Raw genomic sequence first — 16,977 nt, forward strand, 5'->3', positions numbered from 1 at the left:
GCAGAGAAATGGCACGAAGCACAGGTAGCCCCGCTGAGCTGTGGCATGTTTGTTCTGTTATTCAGTTATTCTGTTTTGTATGGTTGTRTGTTGGGACAAGACTGAAATCTCTGCAGGGTTTAGAGTTCACCCTCATGCCTTCATGCTAGGCTACAGAGTGTTTGCTCTCCCCTTGCTCTACATCTTCCAAGGATTTGCTTTAATAGATCTATTGTGGGAACTCTTTAGAAAACAGCATAARCCCAATTACCAAGTAGTTACCCTCACCACATTTTGCTTTATTGCAATAGAGAATCTTTAATACAAACAGTCTATGATAAGAGCTGACTCATTTTACCAAAGTATTCTAACAGCTAGGAGAGACTCTTACCAGGTCTGTAGCAGAAGCTGGGCTTCTGAAGAAGGGAAGAGTTCAAAACAGCTATAAAGCTAATAAAAAAGAAATATGTGCCTTTCAATTTGCTTTGTCTGCTCTATAGAAAGAAGCATCACAGATGCTACTTAGGTTTGGATTACGCCAGCTTTCAGGATATTTCTGTAAATAAGGTTTGGGGTTACAGTTGACAACACAAGAATATATTCAATCAGAGGCAAAGAAAAGGAGTCTGAAGGTGTAGATTAGATTATTTGGTCTAGTGTGGTTCTCTAAGACAGATTTCATCTGATTTAACTGTACAGAAATTAATCTCAGTCAACCCAGACCAGAAATGACCCTGACAAGGAACACAGGCAGGGGGTGGTGTCCTTCTGAACCGTCAGAGCTATGGTTCATAGCTGTCTGGCATTTTCTAGTATCAGCTCAGTGAGTCTTTGTGCCCCAAACTGCTGCTGTTTATCTATCACAGGATTCATTGTGATCTATAAAAGCTTCTCATTAGGTGTTTGCAATGAAAATATGAGGGCTGAGACACTTTTGGCATTTGTAACTTTATTGCAGAAAAAAAAAAATCCACTATCAACAATATTTTACAAAGAAAAGTTGCACTTTGGTGTTGGGCGAGTTTTCTTCCTCACCCTTTCCCCTGGACAGCGATGCATGGGAAACCAGAACAACCAGCCCCTGCCCTTTTGATTGTGTGCAGAGACACTTCCCAGATATGCCAGCCTGCACCAGTTCCAGCCAGGATGGAGTTCTATTTTCCACTGCCAACTTGCCAACTTYGTGCCGAAAACCAGTAGCACCCTGCCCTCCGGCAGGGGAAACAAGTCTGTAGCTAGGGAGATCTGCTCTGTGCAGACAATGCTTGATACAAAAGCTTTGGAGTTGTGACAATTGCTCTTTAGTTCTCATGCAATCATAGGAGAACCAACCCTTCTTCTCTATTTTACTGGGCATCTTTACAACACACGGATGGAAGGCCAAAGCCAACAGCTGAACCCCAACTGCACTGYAGCAGCCAGGGAGGAGGAACTGCTGCCTTGCCCAGTTCATCTGTTTGTTCCAGATGGTTYTGCTCCATCTTTGGGCTTTCCAGAGCTCAGCTGATGGGGAAATTCCCCTTTCCCTGCTACGACAACCAATAACAGCACTGGGGAAAAAAGGTACTTTTGCAAGTGAGGCCTGGTATCTGTCCTTTGTGGGGTTCAGTGATGTTGCTACTGAAAGGAGAGGAGAAACCTGTAAGAGCAATGTGGCAGATAATCTCTAGCCCTTGCTGTRTCCTGAGGGAGCAACTGGCTTAGTCAAAAATCAGCCACTCTGGAGAAGGCATGTGTTTCCATTTACCTGCAGTCAAATGTGAGTTAGAAAATAGGARCAGGTGTAATTACATGAAGACTGTCATGTCACACACTCTGGTCTTTCTGAGGCAAGGGCACCAAAAGATCCTCYGATTTCCACTCAGAGGCTCTGGTCTGTGGGTTTCCAAGAGAAACCTTCAGAGCCTTGGATGCAGTCTACAGCAGTGATATTTTGAGGCAAAAGTGCAGAATCTAATCAGCCTAACACCAAGAAAGGGAAGGGGAGGAAGGCACCTACATCCAGGATCTGTCCTCATGACAAACCACTAACTGGCTCAAAAGACCAACACTGGAAAGAAGAGGAGCTTTGACTTTGCATAGCACAGGAGGGAGAGTGAAGTACCAGTTTTGTACAACAACTTCCAGCAACCAGATTCTAGAAGCAAAATTGGAGGTACCTGAGGAAAGGCTTGAGTTAGTCCAGGCAGGGAAATGGACTAAAACATTTACTGAGCCTGGGAAAGGAGTTCACACATATGCTGAAAGCATCAAGTGTAGGAGACACGGTTTCCTAATTTTGGTGAGACCAAATTAGTGTGTCTAATTGGCAGTAGACTGAGTCCTATCAAGCTCTGTTAAGCTAATTTATGTTCATTTTCCTCCCAGCAACTTCAAAGCAATATCAAGTAGCAGGAGCACTTCTCCAGTGGCCACAAAACTGTTTTCCCTGGTTAAAGAGAAAAGGTATGCATGTGGGAAGGAAGCAGAGCAGTCTTTTATCCTCCTGGTAGGTGTTTCAGGATGGGTAATGCCAATCCTGGGACTAAAGCTGAAACAGGAACAAAAAAAGTGCAAGAAAAACCCCAAAACAAACAACCTTAAAAATACAGAACAAGAAGGAGCCCAAGAGAACTGATTTCCACATCCTTGGCTTCCTCAGAAAACAGCAGTCTCCTTTTCTAGCACTGTGCTGACACCATCAGTGTTAAGAGCCCTAGTCTGGATCACCTGCCCACCTCCTTGGAAAGCAGCAGCCACCAGGATGAACAGAAGAGATCCATGCAGAACACCATGGCAAAGGCTGTCTTGGCTAATTGGTTGCCACACTAAAAGGAGGAGACACCTCTTCAGGGCATTGTTTTGAGGAGAGTCTGGAGAAAAGGGCCAGACTTGGGCTCTGATTCGCAGCATAGAAACTTCAACACTGAACTATTTAAAACGTCTAAACCCCAAAAAAACATCTGACAAGGATCTTTCAGTTGTGTGCAAATCACAGCCCCTCATTCCTCAGCAGATCGTCTGGGACCAAGTTCTCAAGGCCTTTTCCTCTGGGCACTGGACAGCTTGGTTGCCTAGTAGCTGTAGAGGGAGAGAGGGGTGTCCTCCATCATGTCATCCTAGAAGCAGAGAAGAGGGTGCTTTAATGAGACGTCTGCATGATGGCATTATGGTCCCAGYCTGGAAGAGTGCTGTGCAGGAAGAGGCAGCACAGCCTTCTCAGCCACACTGTCACAGCATGGCCACCTGCCCAGCCATCCACCTAAATGCTGTCACTGTGCAGTTCCTGGATCTTTGGGCTGTCAGTCTCTCTCCTGCTGCAGCATTTGGAGAGAAGAGGTGTGTGCAGGAGCTGCCTCCCTGCTGCAAGGTTGTGGAAAACCCTGGCTGTTGAAAACTCCACTCAGCTTGAAACAGCATCAGCTTGCTTGCAACAGCATCAGCTTGTTTGCTAGCTGCAGTACTCCTCTGTTCCAGAAAGTGCAGGGAGTTAGTTGCAGCTTCCCCAGAGCTAGTCCAGCTTCTGAAACCCTCATATATTTTTATATTCCCAAAGGGGGAAACACAGACAGACAGACAGACARACAGACAACCTCCCTGGAACAGAGCATGGAATCTGCTTTGTCATAGTCACAAAGCAAATATATCAAAAAACAGGAGGAGAGGTTAGGAAGGTGTCATTTCAGGACAACTTTGGATGGAGCTCTCCTTTCTCTCTCTATTTAACCTCTCAGCATTCCCCTGCAGAGTGAGGGGAAGGCAGAGAGCTTCTTTAGTGCCCAGCCTTGAGACTTGCTGTCTTGATTCAAACCCTGGATGGAAGGAGAGGGACCTAAGAAGGAACAGGAGCGTGTGATGAGCATTGGTGCTGCTGCAAACACYCAAAGCATTGCTAATGCAGTAGAAGGGGAACCACAGAGCAGTCAGTGGCAAGCCAGCCCACATCAGGCCGGGCTGAAGGGGGGACTCACCATGGGCAGGTCCTGCAGGCGCCGGAACTCCATGCGGTTGTTGTGCTGGCGGTACCTCAAGAAGCCCAGCAGGCCCAGGATGCCCACCATGACAATGAAGACGGAGATCACAGTGATTACCAAGGGATCAGCCCTCGTTGTACCAGCCAAATTGGGTAGCTCTGCAAGGAGACCAAGGGAATGAGGTCAAAGGAGAGCCCTCAAGGGTTGGAGCAACAAAGCTTTGTCTTTTCTGGTTCTGCTCAGTGCAACCAAGAAACAATTTGACGTAGCCCCAGCCCTTTGCCACGTTTTGTGAGAACAGGGACAAAACAATTACAGAATCAACTGAGTTGGAAAAGACCTCTGAGATTATCAAGTCCAGTCCATGACCAAACACCACCAGGTCAACTAACACCACGACACAGAGTGCGACGCCCAGACTTTCCTTAAACACCTCCAGGGACAGTGACTGCACAACCATTAAAATGGCAGCCCATTAAAAGCAGAGCATTTACCTGAATTGTCATCATCACCAACATTCAACACAGAAGCCTTCTCGTGCCTGGGTTCCAGTGACTGTGCCAGTGTAGATGTGCTGGTGGGGATGGCAGCTGTGCTGGCAGATGTGGAGCTGGTCACRAGGGATGTCACTGTCACAGTACTGGAGGCAGTAGCAAATGAGGTGCTCCGTACAGTGGAGATGGGAGCAGAGGAAGTTCTGGGCTCCACAGTGCTCTCCTCTGTGGCACCCACAGGGCTCGTTCCTGGCTTGGTTTCTGACCTTGCTGCTGTGGGCCCCAGGGTGTGCCCACCAAAAAGCCCCGGCTGAGWGCTGTTAGTCGTTGCTGCAAAATAGGAACAGGCAGTTATTTCAAAGGATCAAGTGCAAGCACACTGTTCTGTGGGACTRGACAAGATGGAAGCAAGACTGCAAGGAAGACTTCTGGGACTACTGGAATAGCAGCTTATTGTCAATGCTTTGGGAAACAAGCAGAACCTTTAGCACAGCCACAGCTGAGTCACACTATAAGCTACAGTGCTTAGAAACTCCTCTCAGTTTTCATATGTGCCAATCKGCAATGTCAGCCAACCTCACTTGGGCCCAGGAGGCCTGTCCTTGGGGACAAAGGACAAGCAGACAAGCTCAAGCAACTCTACACACAGCTGGGGATCAACCCAGAGCAAGACAATGGGAAAGGCCTCTCATCCCTCCTTACAGGGAGCACAAAAGGGGCTTCCCAGGGACTGGGTAGCAGCACACCCTGAGGCTGTGTCAGTGTTTGAYAGAACAGCAGGACCGTGTGACACAGGCTAAGGCAAACAATGCAGTTGTGCATGAACGCCATGCAAATTAGTGGTTCATCAATATCTGCCTTGCATTAGGAGTGAATGACAGCCTGGCAATCCCCAAGGTGGGTAAAACTGGGATTGCAAACCCTATAGCCAGTCCCCAMACCACCCAGAGGGATGTGAAGGTAGGGTAGGTTTTCCCATGGCTGCCCAGGAATGGATGAGCTGACACCCATCTCCATGATTTGTGTTAGGGGAGGGTTGATTCCCTGTTCTTTAGGCACCCAGGAAGGCTCCCATGGAGCCCCAGCCCTGGTGCCAGAAGGGTCCAGCTGGGCAGCACTGCTAAGGCATGTTTTTCCAGATGGGATATATAAAGGATGKCCCTGCACACAATCAATGTCCTCATCAGAAAGCTGCCAGCATAATTAATACCAAAATTAATGGGGTTTGCAAAGAGGATGCTGAACTAACATGTCTGCAAACAAGTCACACTGMACTGGCTCTGCTTAGTGTCTCATTCCCTTCTTCTCCTTCTCCCCAGTTACCAGGAGAGTGCTCAGACATTTCCAAGTTGTGCATCCTTGAGGCAGAACTTTGTGCAAAGGCAATAAAGGCAAAACCTCACCTGGCACAGTGTTCAGATGAGGTGTGGGGGTGGCACTGCTGGCATCATCCGTTTCTTCAGTTGTGCTGAAAGGCTCTGTGGCTTCATGGCTGAGCTGGTTTCCTTCCAGAGTGCTGGCAGTCGAGGTAGGGGAGGAGATTTTAGTGCTGCTATTGACTGGCAAGCTCACGTTGTCGTGCTCAGGATGTGTAACTGTGGTGTCCCCAGGACTGGCAGTGGTAGAAGGCTGCRGTTTCTCTGCTTTGGAGCCTGCCATGGGGGTGGTAGGGATGAAGGCATCCTCCACCTCTTTAGCATGGGCCTCAGTGACATTGGGTGTTGCAGCAGTCAAGTTTTTCTCCATGCTTGTCTGAGGACTGGCAGTAGTCAATGGGCTGAAGTCTGAGTCTTCCCTTGGCTGATGGGAGGTTAGCACTGTGCTGTGAAAAGGTGATGGTGTCACCAAGGCCTCTGCTGTCTTCTGACCCCCTCCTATGGAACACAGAAATCTGTCAGAGATCCCACTGAGAGGAGAAACAGAGGGGAAGGATTGGAACTGAACTTCTTTAACTCCAAATTCAACACAGGTTCACACTTGGGAAGGGGATTCAAACAGCTTCTCTATCCTCCTGGCCTTTCTGAGGCAAGGACCTGTTCTAGGGGACTTTTTCTTTATCCTCCTCCCCCTCAAGTCCTCGTGTTCTGTAGGGTCAGCATCACCAATCCCTCTATACTGGATCAACTTTTAAACATTAGAGGGTTTTGGTTTGTTAAAAGTACAACCTGAGACCTGATTCCRTAAGAAATTCAGGTAAGTCTTCTTTGGATCATTCAGAAGGAGTCAAAAGTGGTGYTGAAAAAACACCAATTAAGAAAATGTGGATGTAGACCCTCCAGCTCCCCTGGCCCAATGAAGTGKAGAAAAGTGATATTTAAAAAGACTGTGGCTTTCAAAAGTGAAGCATATATTGTGAATCAGCAGTAGTTTGGGATTCTGCTAGAGGGAAAGGTAAAATGGGTAGCAGGAGAGTACTACAGCTAACAGGGCTGCTGGTGCGCTTTGGGAGCTGCCTTCATGAGCTATTTATGAACACACCACCACCATGAAGTGCAACTGTTGTCCTAGAAATGGGGCGCTACTCAGCATCCTATTACAGCAAAAAGGACCAGCGTCCCTGAGGGGAACCTGCAGCAAGCAAGGATCCCCCAGATCCACAGCTGCCAGAGTGTGACAGCATTCGGAGGAGGGAAACCACAAGGTTTTTACACTGCCCTTTCATAAACAGATCCTGTGAGGGTTTTTCAGGATGTAAACAGGAAGAAAACAGAGAAATGTAGCCACATCAGGATGGACTCTCCAATTTAAAAACATCTCATAGTCAATATTTTGACAATTTCTGTTAAAGTTTCTACCCAAGCCACAGAGGACTGATGAGCCAATTGCAGAAAAAAACAAAGGTACTGAAGCAAATGTCATCATGCACCTTCTCTCCACAGTGAAGAAGCATCAAAATGGATGCTGTCACCAAGAAATATTCATCCACCAGCAAAGCAGCTCATTCTTTGAGCTGTTTTGGGGAAATTTCAGCAGTTTTTTAAAGCTCTTCAGAACAGATAGAGTTATCAGAGCTCCTCTCCAGCTACAGCACTCAACAGGCCCTAAAAAAAGACACAATACATCCCTCTCTCAAGACCTTTGCAGTACCCTGAGCAGCTGGAGAATTCAAAACTCTGGAGCAGCCTGACAGAGCTCTGCTTCCCCAGCTCAGAGCCCCAGTCCCAGAAGGGCTCCTGCAGGGATGCACAACCCTGCTCGGCACATTTGGAGAACAAACCCTCACAGGGAACCCCAGCTGGGGCAACTTAAACATGAAGACCAAAGACCTAAGTGATGGTCCCTTTGGCCTCACCTGGATCCAGCTGTGCATGGCCAGGATGTGCCTCCACATAAAGCAAACCGCTCTGCAATAGAGCTCAGGCAGGAGATATGCTTACACCCATATCACCTGGAAGGAAAAGAGCTGAGCACTGCATTTCCTGGGATCGGGCACCAAAAGGCACAGCTCTTCATGTGACAGTTTCCAGCCTTAAAGCCAGCACTGCTGTTCAGCACGGGGTGGGATCCCASCAGCTCCGGATGCTGGCGGATGCTTGCTCAGTAAACACCCAACTACCTGCTCCCATGCAGCCAGAGAGGCACAGAGCTGTGCTGTCATCGTGGGGTAAACAGGAAAGRTGGTGGCCAGTGGTGAGCCTGGCTATGTGGTCTGAATAGCTGGCCTGTGCCCGGGACAGCCTCTGGCGGGGTGGCAAGTCATGACTTGAGTCATGCAGAGGAAGGATTTGTGGAAAGCTGTCTTGCACAAAGGCCTGAGCAGCTCTGAAACCATCATGCCAGTTTCTGACTAGAAAAGAGATGGGAAAGATGGGTGCCAATGTCTTTACAAGCAACTCGATGGGTGAGGATCTTTAGGAGAAATGGGTCTTAATGTCTCTGCTTACCTCATGCCCTACAAGTTGTTATAGAACCCAGACAGTGTGACTGCAGTTTGAACTTGTGAACTTTAAGATAAGAGAAAAATAGGTGTCCACWAAGTCTATTGCAGAGCCCAGTCTAAACTTCTGGTGGATCCACAGAACCCAAATAGCTTGAACTTCTGAACTTTGGGGGAAAATGTGGGGTTCAAGGGGCAGGACTCCTCTGTATACTTAGTGGACACAGCACCTCGTGGCAGGAGTGCTAGTTCCTGGCTCTGTGGGCAGATGCCCTGAGGTATACAGCCCAGACTTATCTGCCTTCCCTCTGCCTTTCCTTTTGTGCAGACAAGCAGCTCCCCCACCCTACTGCAAGCTCAGCTTCCTGCTGTCTGCAGGAGGGAGAGCTAGTGGGACTTGTATTTCCCTGAGCTCTTCTCTCCAAGAAGCCACTTGGCTTCTTCCCACAAAATTATCTGGTGTCCATCACTGCCAAGGAAATGGTCCCTGGGTGGATGGGCTGCTCTGGCTCTGGTGTAACACAGCACCATGGTGTTTAGAACCTGACTTGTAGAGAATTGCAGAAGAGATTTTAAATTGGCAGAGGAGGAACAAGGGACTGGCTCTGAGCATGGCAAGTGTTGATGGCACCTCAATTAGCAAGTCATGCAGCACATCAGAGCACACCCAACTCAGGAAACAAAGGAGAGCCTAAAAAGGAGAGCCTAATCCACACTAACACAAAGATTCAAGACATCAAATGATGATGGTGGGAAGATAAAGAAGACAAGAGCCTTAAGATGACCAAGGAAACAAAGGACTGAGTAAATCCTGATCACCCGGGGACAGGCAGACAAAAGATACCCATCACTCGTCTGTCAGCTCCTGGGGGTAAGGGCACATCCAAAGCCAGCGGTCACCAAGCAAAGCACCTGGGGAAATCCCCCAGAGGTGCAAACTTGGTGCTTGTGAGCTGTAGGTGTTATGAGTACAAGCACAATTGAGTTTAACTTCAGTTTTAAATAAAAACACTCTTCCAAAGGGCCTTGCATTAAGATTTGCAGTCACTGGGCGCTGATGGTTTTAGCTGTTTATTGGTTACCTATAGAAACGCAGGTCAGGGCTCATTCCTCTGTCTTCCTGGAGAAGCTCTGCTTCCTGCACCACATGCCAGGAAAGCTATGGCTGTACTGCCTAAGGCATCGCCCTAGACTAGAGGGAACTACATCCTTCTTGTTTCAGACGCAAAGGGAAAGTTAGTGTGGCTGTTTCACCTTTTCTGTGATTCTGCAAGATCTCACGATTGCAGCACCCCAGGACAGCTGGAAAAGGTGCACTCGCTCTTGGATCCATAATAAAGCAGCTGTGACTGTACCAGGATCTGAAAGCAGAACCTCTGACCATAAGAATATCTCTGTTTCCRACAGGGACCCAGGGCTGGGCTTGCTTTGGTTACACTGAGGTGCCTGCTGAAGCAGGGCTGGTCCCCTGGCTACAGCCCTGCTCCTGCCCCGTGTCTGTGCGTGGTGAGAACCAGAGATCCCAGACCACATCAGGGCAGGGCTGGTGGATTTGGAGTGGCAGCTCTCATCAGACTGCGCTGACTGCAGTGACCTCTGTCTGGGAAACAAGAGGGGCAAAGGAAGAGAGAGGTCCCAGGGGAGGAGKGATGCAGCCAACCAAGAAGCAGCCCCTGCCTTGGACAAGGGTGGGAAACACTCCCAGCTATTTGAGGGAAGGGAGGGCTCTGAACATCAGCCCACAGCTTCCACCCCTCTGACAACACTGAGAGACCTCCACACACCAACCCAAGCTCCCACCAGCTCCAGGACAGACATATAAAAATATGCTGTAACAGAGAGGAGTGAAGGAAGCCAGCTCTGCAGGAGACGGGGCCATTCCTGCCTTGCACTCCCTGCCCAAGATTGAGGGCTGGGGCCAAGAGAGGGGTTGAGGAAGGTTTGCACAACCAGCACCCAGTGTCACTGCTGTGCCAGGGTAGTCACGCAGAGCAGAATGTGTCCTCCATCCTCTGCCACAGCAGCCACCCCACCCCATCTATTTGTTTCTCAGAATAAAACAATGACACAGAGCAGGGCCTCAGCTGGACAAGCCCATGAAGGAGCTTCTGCCACAACYCTCCTGCCACTCTCAGCAGCATCCTCTGCACCCTCCTTCCTGTCTGACAGAAASAGCAGCCAGAACCGCCCAAAGGTCAGCACCAACCCAGCTCCAGTCCACAGACCTGAATGTTGTTTTTAAAATCCCTTTTAGGATGAGATGCAGGAGAGCCACGTAAGGTGAGGAARTCCATGGCAGGTTGGCTGCTGGGGCTTGAGTGAGAGCAGAGCAGCAGGGTGGAGGCTGCAGCCCCCACTGGAAAAGTGCACAGAGACTCAAGTGAGAGCTAAGCACAAAGGTGAGAAAGGATTCACCCAGGATTTCAGAGAAAGTGCCCGTGGGAGCAGGACTCCCTGGTGTGGATGCAGCCTCCTGCACAGGCTGTCACTGTCTGAGGATAGCACCTCACTTAAATCAGCTTCCTACAGAATGCATGTGAAACCGCTGCTCTGATTCATTTAAAAGGCACCCAAACCCTTCTACCATGCTATTTTGGTGCACTACATGAATTCAATTTCCATTTAAGTGTAACAGCTCTATTTGCAAACAACCTAGTAAAATGGAAAAATATAATGTTTAAAAAGTATCAGCATAAACGGTAACCTGTATGTATTAAAACTGTCATATCCTATTGCTTAGCAAACTACTTCATTAAATGTAGAAATTATCTTTTGTTGCCAGTTATTACATTTTATGGTTACCAACCAACGGTAATTAGACAATCTCTTAAAGGAAAAACAGCTTGAGTATAAATGCAAATAAAACCATATAGGGGGATTTAAAACCAAGGTTCTTCATTTCATTTAAAAGCAGAACTGGAATAGCTACTGATTAGATRCTAGCTGAGCCTGATCTCTTTTCCTGGAATTAAAAAGAAATCCAAGCAGCAGAATGGATTTCTGGAGCCCATCAGGGAGGTGCCAGATGCAGCCACGGATGCTGTAGAGCAAACACCCTCAGTGTGATGAAGCAAGGGTCAGAGACAGGATCTGGTACAAGGGGCAACTCCTTTGTGAACTCAGCTCCAGTTGGATACCTTGCAGGACCTTGATGGAGGCTGGATATCAGAGGGCTGCATTTGCCACAGGCTCCAGYGCTCTCCCTGCCAGGGCTGATGCTTGGACTGTCCCCATCCCCATCCTGGCTGAGAGAGGCTGAACAGACTCCATCTGCTGCAAGTCCAGGCGGGAGGCACAGGCACGGATCTGACCTTGCAGCCTGCTCAGGGACCACAGTGAAGCTCTTCATGGCACCACGTTAATGCACCCCTCACAGCCTCTGTGAGCTGCTGCACAGGCAGCACACCTGGGGGTGCTGAGCACCCAGTCCAGCCCTGGAAAGCTGTCAGGCCAGGCTGCAAAGCAAGGGCTGAGGTAAGGGACAGGAATAGAAACCAGGTCTCCTGACTGAGAAGGCAGGTGGCCACGAGCAGAGCACGAGACGGGGGCAGATTAGATATGGGGTGCTGAGTGAGTGAGTGCTGGGGAGGGACAGCCCAGCACCCAGCCTGCCCAGGCAGGCARAAGATGCCTCCTCAGGGCATCTGTGGATACCCGGCCACAGGCTTGAAAGCCAGGTGAACAAAAAGGGAAGGCAGTGCTAGTACCTTGACAGATGGCACTGCGCTGGGGACAGGGACAACCAGCCAATGGTGGCATGGCAGAGCAGGGCAGAGCAAGAGTTGCGGGAACACGGATGAGCAGCCTTGGAAATAGCACCATAAATGCCAAGCACAGATACTTCAGTACTAGGAAACCCCATAAAACAGCATAGACATGCCCAGAGCATGCAGAGTGCTGGAGCCTGAGCTGGGGAGTGGGGCAGCACCAGCCCGATTGCTGCCTGCAGGACACAGCACCCCAGGGTGTCACGCTCTGCCTGCCCCTGCCACCTGAGATCCTCCTCACCCAGCCAGGGGAGAGAGATGCAACAAACTTCTTTCCCACAGGTTTGCATGAAGCTCTACCACTGATCCCCCATTTAGAGGTGAGGGGGCTTATCCCAAATTCTTGTGGCAGGAAAAAGGGAGAGCAGGCTGCCATGCTCAGCTACCACAGTCACTTATTTTCCACCAGCCACATGCAGCTATGGAACACCTTGCTTGAAGTGCCTGGGAGACTCCCAAGCTCTTTGATTTTGTWCCTCAGTAGGGACTGAGCTGTGGTGAAGACCCTTTGCCCAGAAGCTGCTGGCCAGGGATGCCTGCCCTTCTCTGGGGTTGTGTAACCCCAGTAATATACCAACAGCACGGAGCTCTGGCATCAGACAGCCCTGGCCCTGCTTACCTCAGGAGTCACAGCTGCAGTGGAGGAAGCATTCACGTCATTACAAGAAATTAATTAGCCAGTTGCCTTAATAACAGCCCCATGTCAGCAGGGAGCCTACCCTCCAGTGCAGTGTGGTGTGAGCTGGGGGTAATTTGGACATCAGGAAGCCTGCCCAGCCCCGAGCAGCCCCCAGGTGCTTCCAGCCGTGTAACTGCCGGTTCCACAGGCTGTGAGGCTTGGAGGATACATCCTGCACTGACCTGGCCCCAGGCAGCCCTACAGGGCTCAAGATGTAACCCCAGACCTCAGTGGTGCTGAGCCTTATGAGAGCTGCACCATAGAGCATTGTGGATTTGCCCACCCAGAGTGTCTTGGTGGAAAGGAAGGGGGGACAGGRGGGCTCTGTGCTTTGGATCATCCCTGCTCCTCTTTGACAAGAGGGATGGGCCAAGGGAGCTGAAGGAGGTGAGTGCTTTGCCCCTGCCCAGCAGGTCAGGCCTTGGAAAGACAGCAGGGAGCCAAGACCACCCTGGGGCTGAGGGAAGAGCACGAARCAGAAATGGCATCAAAGACTGATGGCATGAAAGGCTGGGCTGGGGCTGCAGGGTCGCACAGCTGGGGGTACCACCCTGAGAGGACCAAGGTGCGGCTCAATTCTAAGTGCAGGAGAGTTGGAGCTGTCCTGTCAGGGTGGGGTCGAATCCATCCACTCCTCCTCACCCTGGGCAAACAAAAGGAAATAAACCACAGCAAATCGGCAGCGGGACCCTGAAGCGGACACACTGCCTGCCTGTGTGCATGGCCCCTGGAGCCGACAGACCGGGCTTTATGTGCTTGTGCTGCTCCCAGCCCTGCGCTGCTCTCACTGCTTGCGAGACAGCAAGGCACAGGAGGGAGAGGCAGAAAAATGCCCGGACCAAAATTACTCGGGGTTTTATTTGTAAGGCTAATGGTGCTGGAGGAAGTGGATTTCCGCAGGCAGTGAAGAAAGGCTGCATTGAGAGGCYGGGGTGGGCAGAGCACAGGAGACGCAGCAGCCTGAGCTCCTCTGTGGCCCTGCTGCAAACCCAGATGGGGAATGGCAGTAGGCACCATCGGGCAGCGGGAGAGAAGGGAATCTATGCTGGGAATGGTGCAGAGAGTTCATGGAGCTAGGTAAAGCCCGGTTTTGTCTAGGGATTGCTGACTTCAGGGCCAATCTCTGGGCGAACCATTCCTGCTGAGATTTTCTGGTGTCTCATTATGGGTTGTGCTTGCTATGGGGCATTTTTTTTTCTTGGTGGCATCTCTTCCATGCCATCTGTTTTCACAAAACACTTGCTCTTTCAGCCACACTTGGGATTAGCTAGCAAATTCAAAAGGTATGAGGACAAGGGCAGGATTAGCGGCATAGGTACCATTTCCTGAAACTGTGAAGAATCTTGTATTGGGACACTAAGATCCCAGAAAAAACTCAGTGCAACATTAATTTCTGATACATTCTGGCAGTTTGAGTCTTGGACTTTGCAGCAAGAGGGTTCCAATGAGCCAGCTGGGGCAAGGGGCTCCCTGGGGTTTCCCAGTGTGCTAGAGTGTGAGACACGGGGCCAACATAGCCAGAGGCAGCTCAGAGCTCCTCCTCCTCCACCTCCTCCTCCCCCCAGCCGTGGAAATCCTGAGTCCTTCCTTTGCCGGTGGCTGGTCACCTCCCCACACCCCATCACAGCACAGCCACTCTGGTGTGGGGAGCGCAGCTTTGCCCACATAAAGGGTGCTGGTTTGGGACTGCTCCCAGTGCTTAGCCTCAAACCCAGCTAAACCGCATCCGGTACCCAAAACCTCATCCTGAGCGCTACTCTCATTGCTGAGGCTCAGCCCCACAGGCATCTATTCTAGGGTTTTACCAGCCCTAATTAGTTATTAGAAACTGAGTTTCTATGTGTCAGCTCTTGGTCTCTGTTGCTGCCGTCACGGTGCTGCGATCTGACCATGGAYTGGCCAAGGGTTTTTCTCAACCACAAAGAAGAAGACACACGTTTTGCTTCCTGAGAGCCGGGCAAGTCCCTAAATGCCACAGAGCCTTTGTCACTGCCAGGGTCACGGGGAAGGTGACAGCCCCCCGACTCGGGGCACATTCCTGCCACASCGCAGAGCTCGGTGGTGCCGGCGGACGGGGCTGTCAGCGCCACGCTGCAGACTGCGCCTGCCCACGTGGGGACGTGTTGATCGTGGAGCGGAGCCGAAACACAGCCCGGGAGAATCTGCCTGGGGCCGGGGTCTGGCTCCTGCTCCGTCCCGAAAAGCTCCATCCGTCCTGCTTCTCTCCCGCAGGCACAGGGCCCTCGTACCGTCATGCTGCGGGAGGCGGCAGAGTTCGGGCTTTGTCCGGGGTTCCCTCGGGGGRAAGCTCAGCAGCGGCTCGTAGGGACCCGAGAGCTGCAGGGAGGGAGGCAGGAGGCTCGCAGGACTGGGTGCCGAAGGGCGGSCGCCTCCAGGATCGTTGCTCCCGTTCCCGCGCATCCCCTCGGGATCCCGCCGGGCGCCGGGCGGGAGGGGAGCCCGGGCAGCTCCGCCGGCGGGAGCAGCGCTGCCGGCAGCTGCCTTGTATGGGCAAGGCCGGGACTGGCGGCCGCGCTGCTGCCCGGAGCGCSGAGCTCACCCGGGACCCCCCCGAGCATCCTTGGGCCACCTCACCTGCGCGTCCGCCGGGGCGACGGCGCCCGGGGCCGGGGGCATCTTGCCCGAGTTAGGGGGCCAGGCCCGGGGCGCTGCTCCCCGGAGGKTTCCGTCCCCCGGAGAGGCTCTCCAGACCCTTCACCCGCAGCCCCATCAGCGGGCGGAGGAGCCCGGGCCCCGGCGCTGCCCCGACGGCTGTCCCGGCGCTGCGCTCCCCGGCGCTGCGAGASCGGCGGGATCCCCCGAGCAGCCCCCCCGCCCCGGCACCCCTCGGCGGCCGCCCCGGTACCTGGCAGGGCGCAGAGCAGGCAGCAGGCGGCGGCGAGGTGGAGCAGGGCGCGCCGCGTCCCCTCCATGCTGGGCCGATCCGCGCTCGCTCCGCCGGCGGCACCGGGGCGGCGCCGGGGCGGGCCGGCGGCCGGGGCGGGGCGGGCGACACGTGGTCCAGCCCCGGCCCCGGTGGAGCGGGGTGGGGGTAGCTGCTGGCCCCCGCACTGCCAGACCGGTACCGGCATCTCCGTGTTGGACAGAGCACTCTCGGTCCGGTCCCGATTCGGCCCCCGGCACCCTGGATTCGGTTCGCACCGCCCTCAGCATCACCGGCTGGTCCCCGGCACKCTGGGTTCGGGCAGGACACCCTTGGTCCAGTCCGACACCGGCCTGGGAATCCTCAAAGCGGTCACTCCTGGTTCGGGGAGGACACCCCCGATCCCATCCTTTTCTGTTCTGGGAATCACTACCCCAGGTTTGCACCACCTCATTATCTCATGGACTGCTTCAAGTGACYCCAGTCCAGGATCTCACCATCTCCTAATCTGCCCTTGGCATCCTCAGTTGAGCCTGACATTTCTGTCCCATGCAAGGCTGGGGACAGTAGATGAACCCAACGTGGGCTATCAACCTGGGGCCTCCAGGCAGTTTCAGGGTACCTGGGTCAGTGGGCACAGCTGGGCGCAGAGCTGCTCCAAGCACCCCAGATAACTGCCCTGACCAGGGTTCAGCCGGGTGCCCAATGTGCCACAGCTGATTCCTCAGGGCATCCTGCACCCCTGGGGCATCCCCTGGCTTCCCTTCCCTTCCAGCCTCCTGGGGGATAGGGGCTGGCCAGCCCCATCAGACACTGTGAGGGCTGAGACATCCTTCAGGAAATCTGTCTGCTCTTTGGTCCAGAATTTCTAAAGAAGAAACCCCATTATGAAGCTGTTAGTGGCCAGACAGTCCGTGCCCACACCGCTCTCTGAAAGGACCAAAACCTCCTTGGAAATCCCTTGTTATGATGCTTCTTCCCTGACTCCAGTCTCAGGCATGCAGCCAGGGTGAGCTGTCCTGTCTGGCTTCGTCTGCTCTCACGGAAACAACGGGAAAGCCTGGGAGTTCTCTGATCTGGGAAACTGCCCTTCGACCCTAAGATGCAAAGACAATGGGGTCAAAGAGGCACCYAAGGGCCCCATGTCATGGCATGGTCCATGCCAATGCTCTCTCAAGCTGCTTTGGTGGGAGGGGGCTGTGGGTSCCCTTCTCCATCAGATACCTCTGTCTGCAGCACCATGGGACAGGAGGAAAATATGAATGGATATTTTTGTTCCCCAAATGGTTTTGCTTCCCTTTTCCAGTATGGGGCTTCTTGGTAGTTCCTGTCCTCAGTTCTGAG

General features: G+C 52.2%; 1 protein-coding gene across 2 annotated transcripts; it reads right to left on the reverse strand.

Moving 5' to 3' along the window:
- Positions 1 to 890: 890 nt before the first annotated feature.
- LOC130589291 (mucin-2-like) lies at positions 891 to 15,738 on the reverse strand. 2 transcript variants are annotated; one of them, XM_057390578.1, is made up of 5 exons: positions 15,616 to 15,738; positions 5,830 to 6,300; positions 4,427 to 4,756; positions 3,930 to 4,090; positions 891 to 3,790 (listed from the first exon to the last, which is right to left on the reverse strand). In XM_057390578.1, the coding sequence occupies exons 1-5, from the start codon at positions 15,680 to 15,682 to the stop codon at positions 3,764 to 3,766; spliced, it is 1,056 nt and encodes a 351-aa protein (XP_057246561.1). In that variant the 5' UTR covers positions 15,683 to 15,738; the 3' UTR covers positions 891 to 3,763. The 2 variants fall into 2 exon arrangements, with proteins under 2 accessions (XP_057246561.1, XP_057246560.1); XM_057390577.1 differs by having other exon boundaries at positions 894 to 3,077; positions 15,616 to 15,737.
- Positions 15,739 to 16,977: the final 1,239 nt, after the last annotated feature.

This window comes from Malurus melanocephalus, unplaced genomic scaffold (genome assembly GCF_030028575.1).
Source record: "Malurus melanocephalus ecotype Western Australia unplaced genomic scaffold, MMel_1.1 scaffold_28, whole genome shotgun sequence".
In the NCBI taxonomy this organism is placed as follows: domain Eukaryota; kingdom Metazoa; phylum Chordata; class Aves; order Passeriformes; family Maluridae; genus Malurus; species Malurus melanocephalus.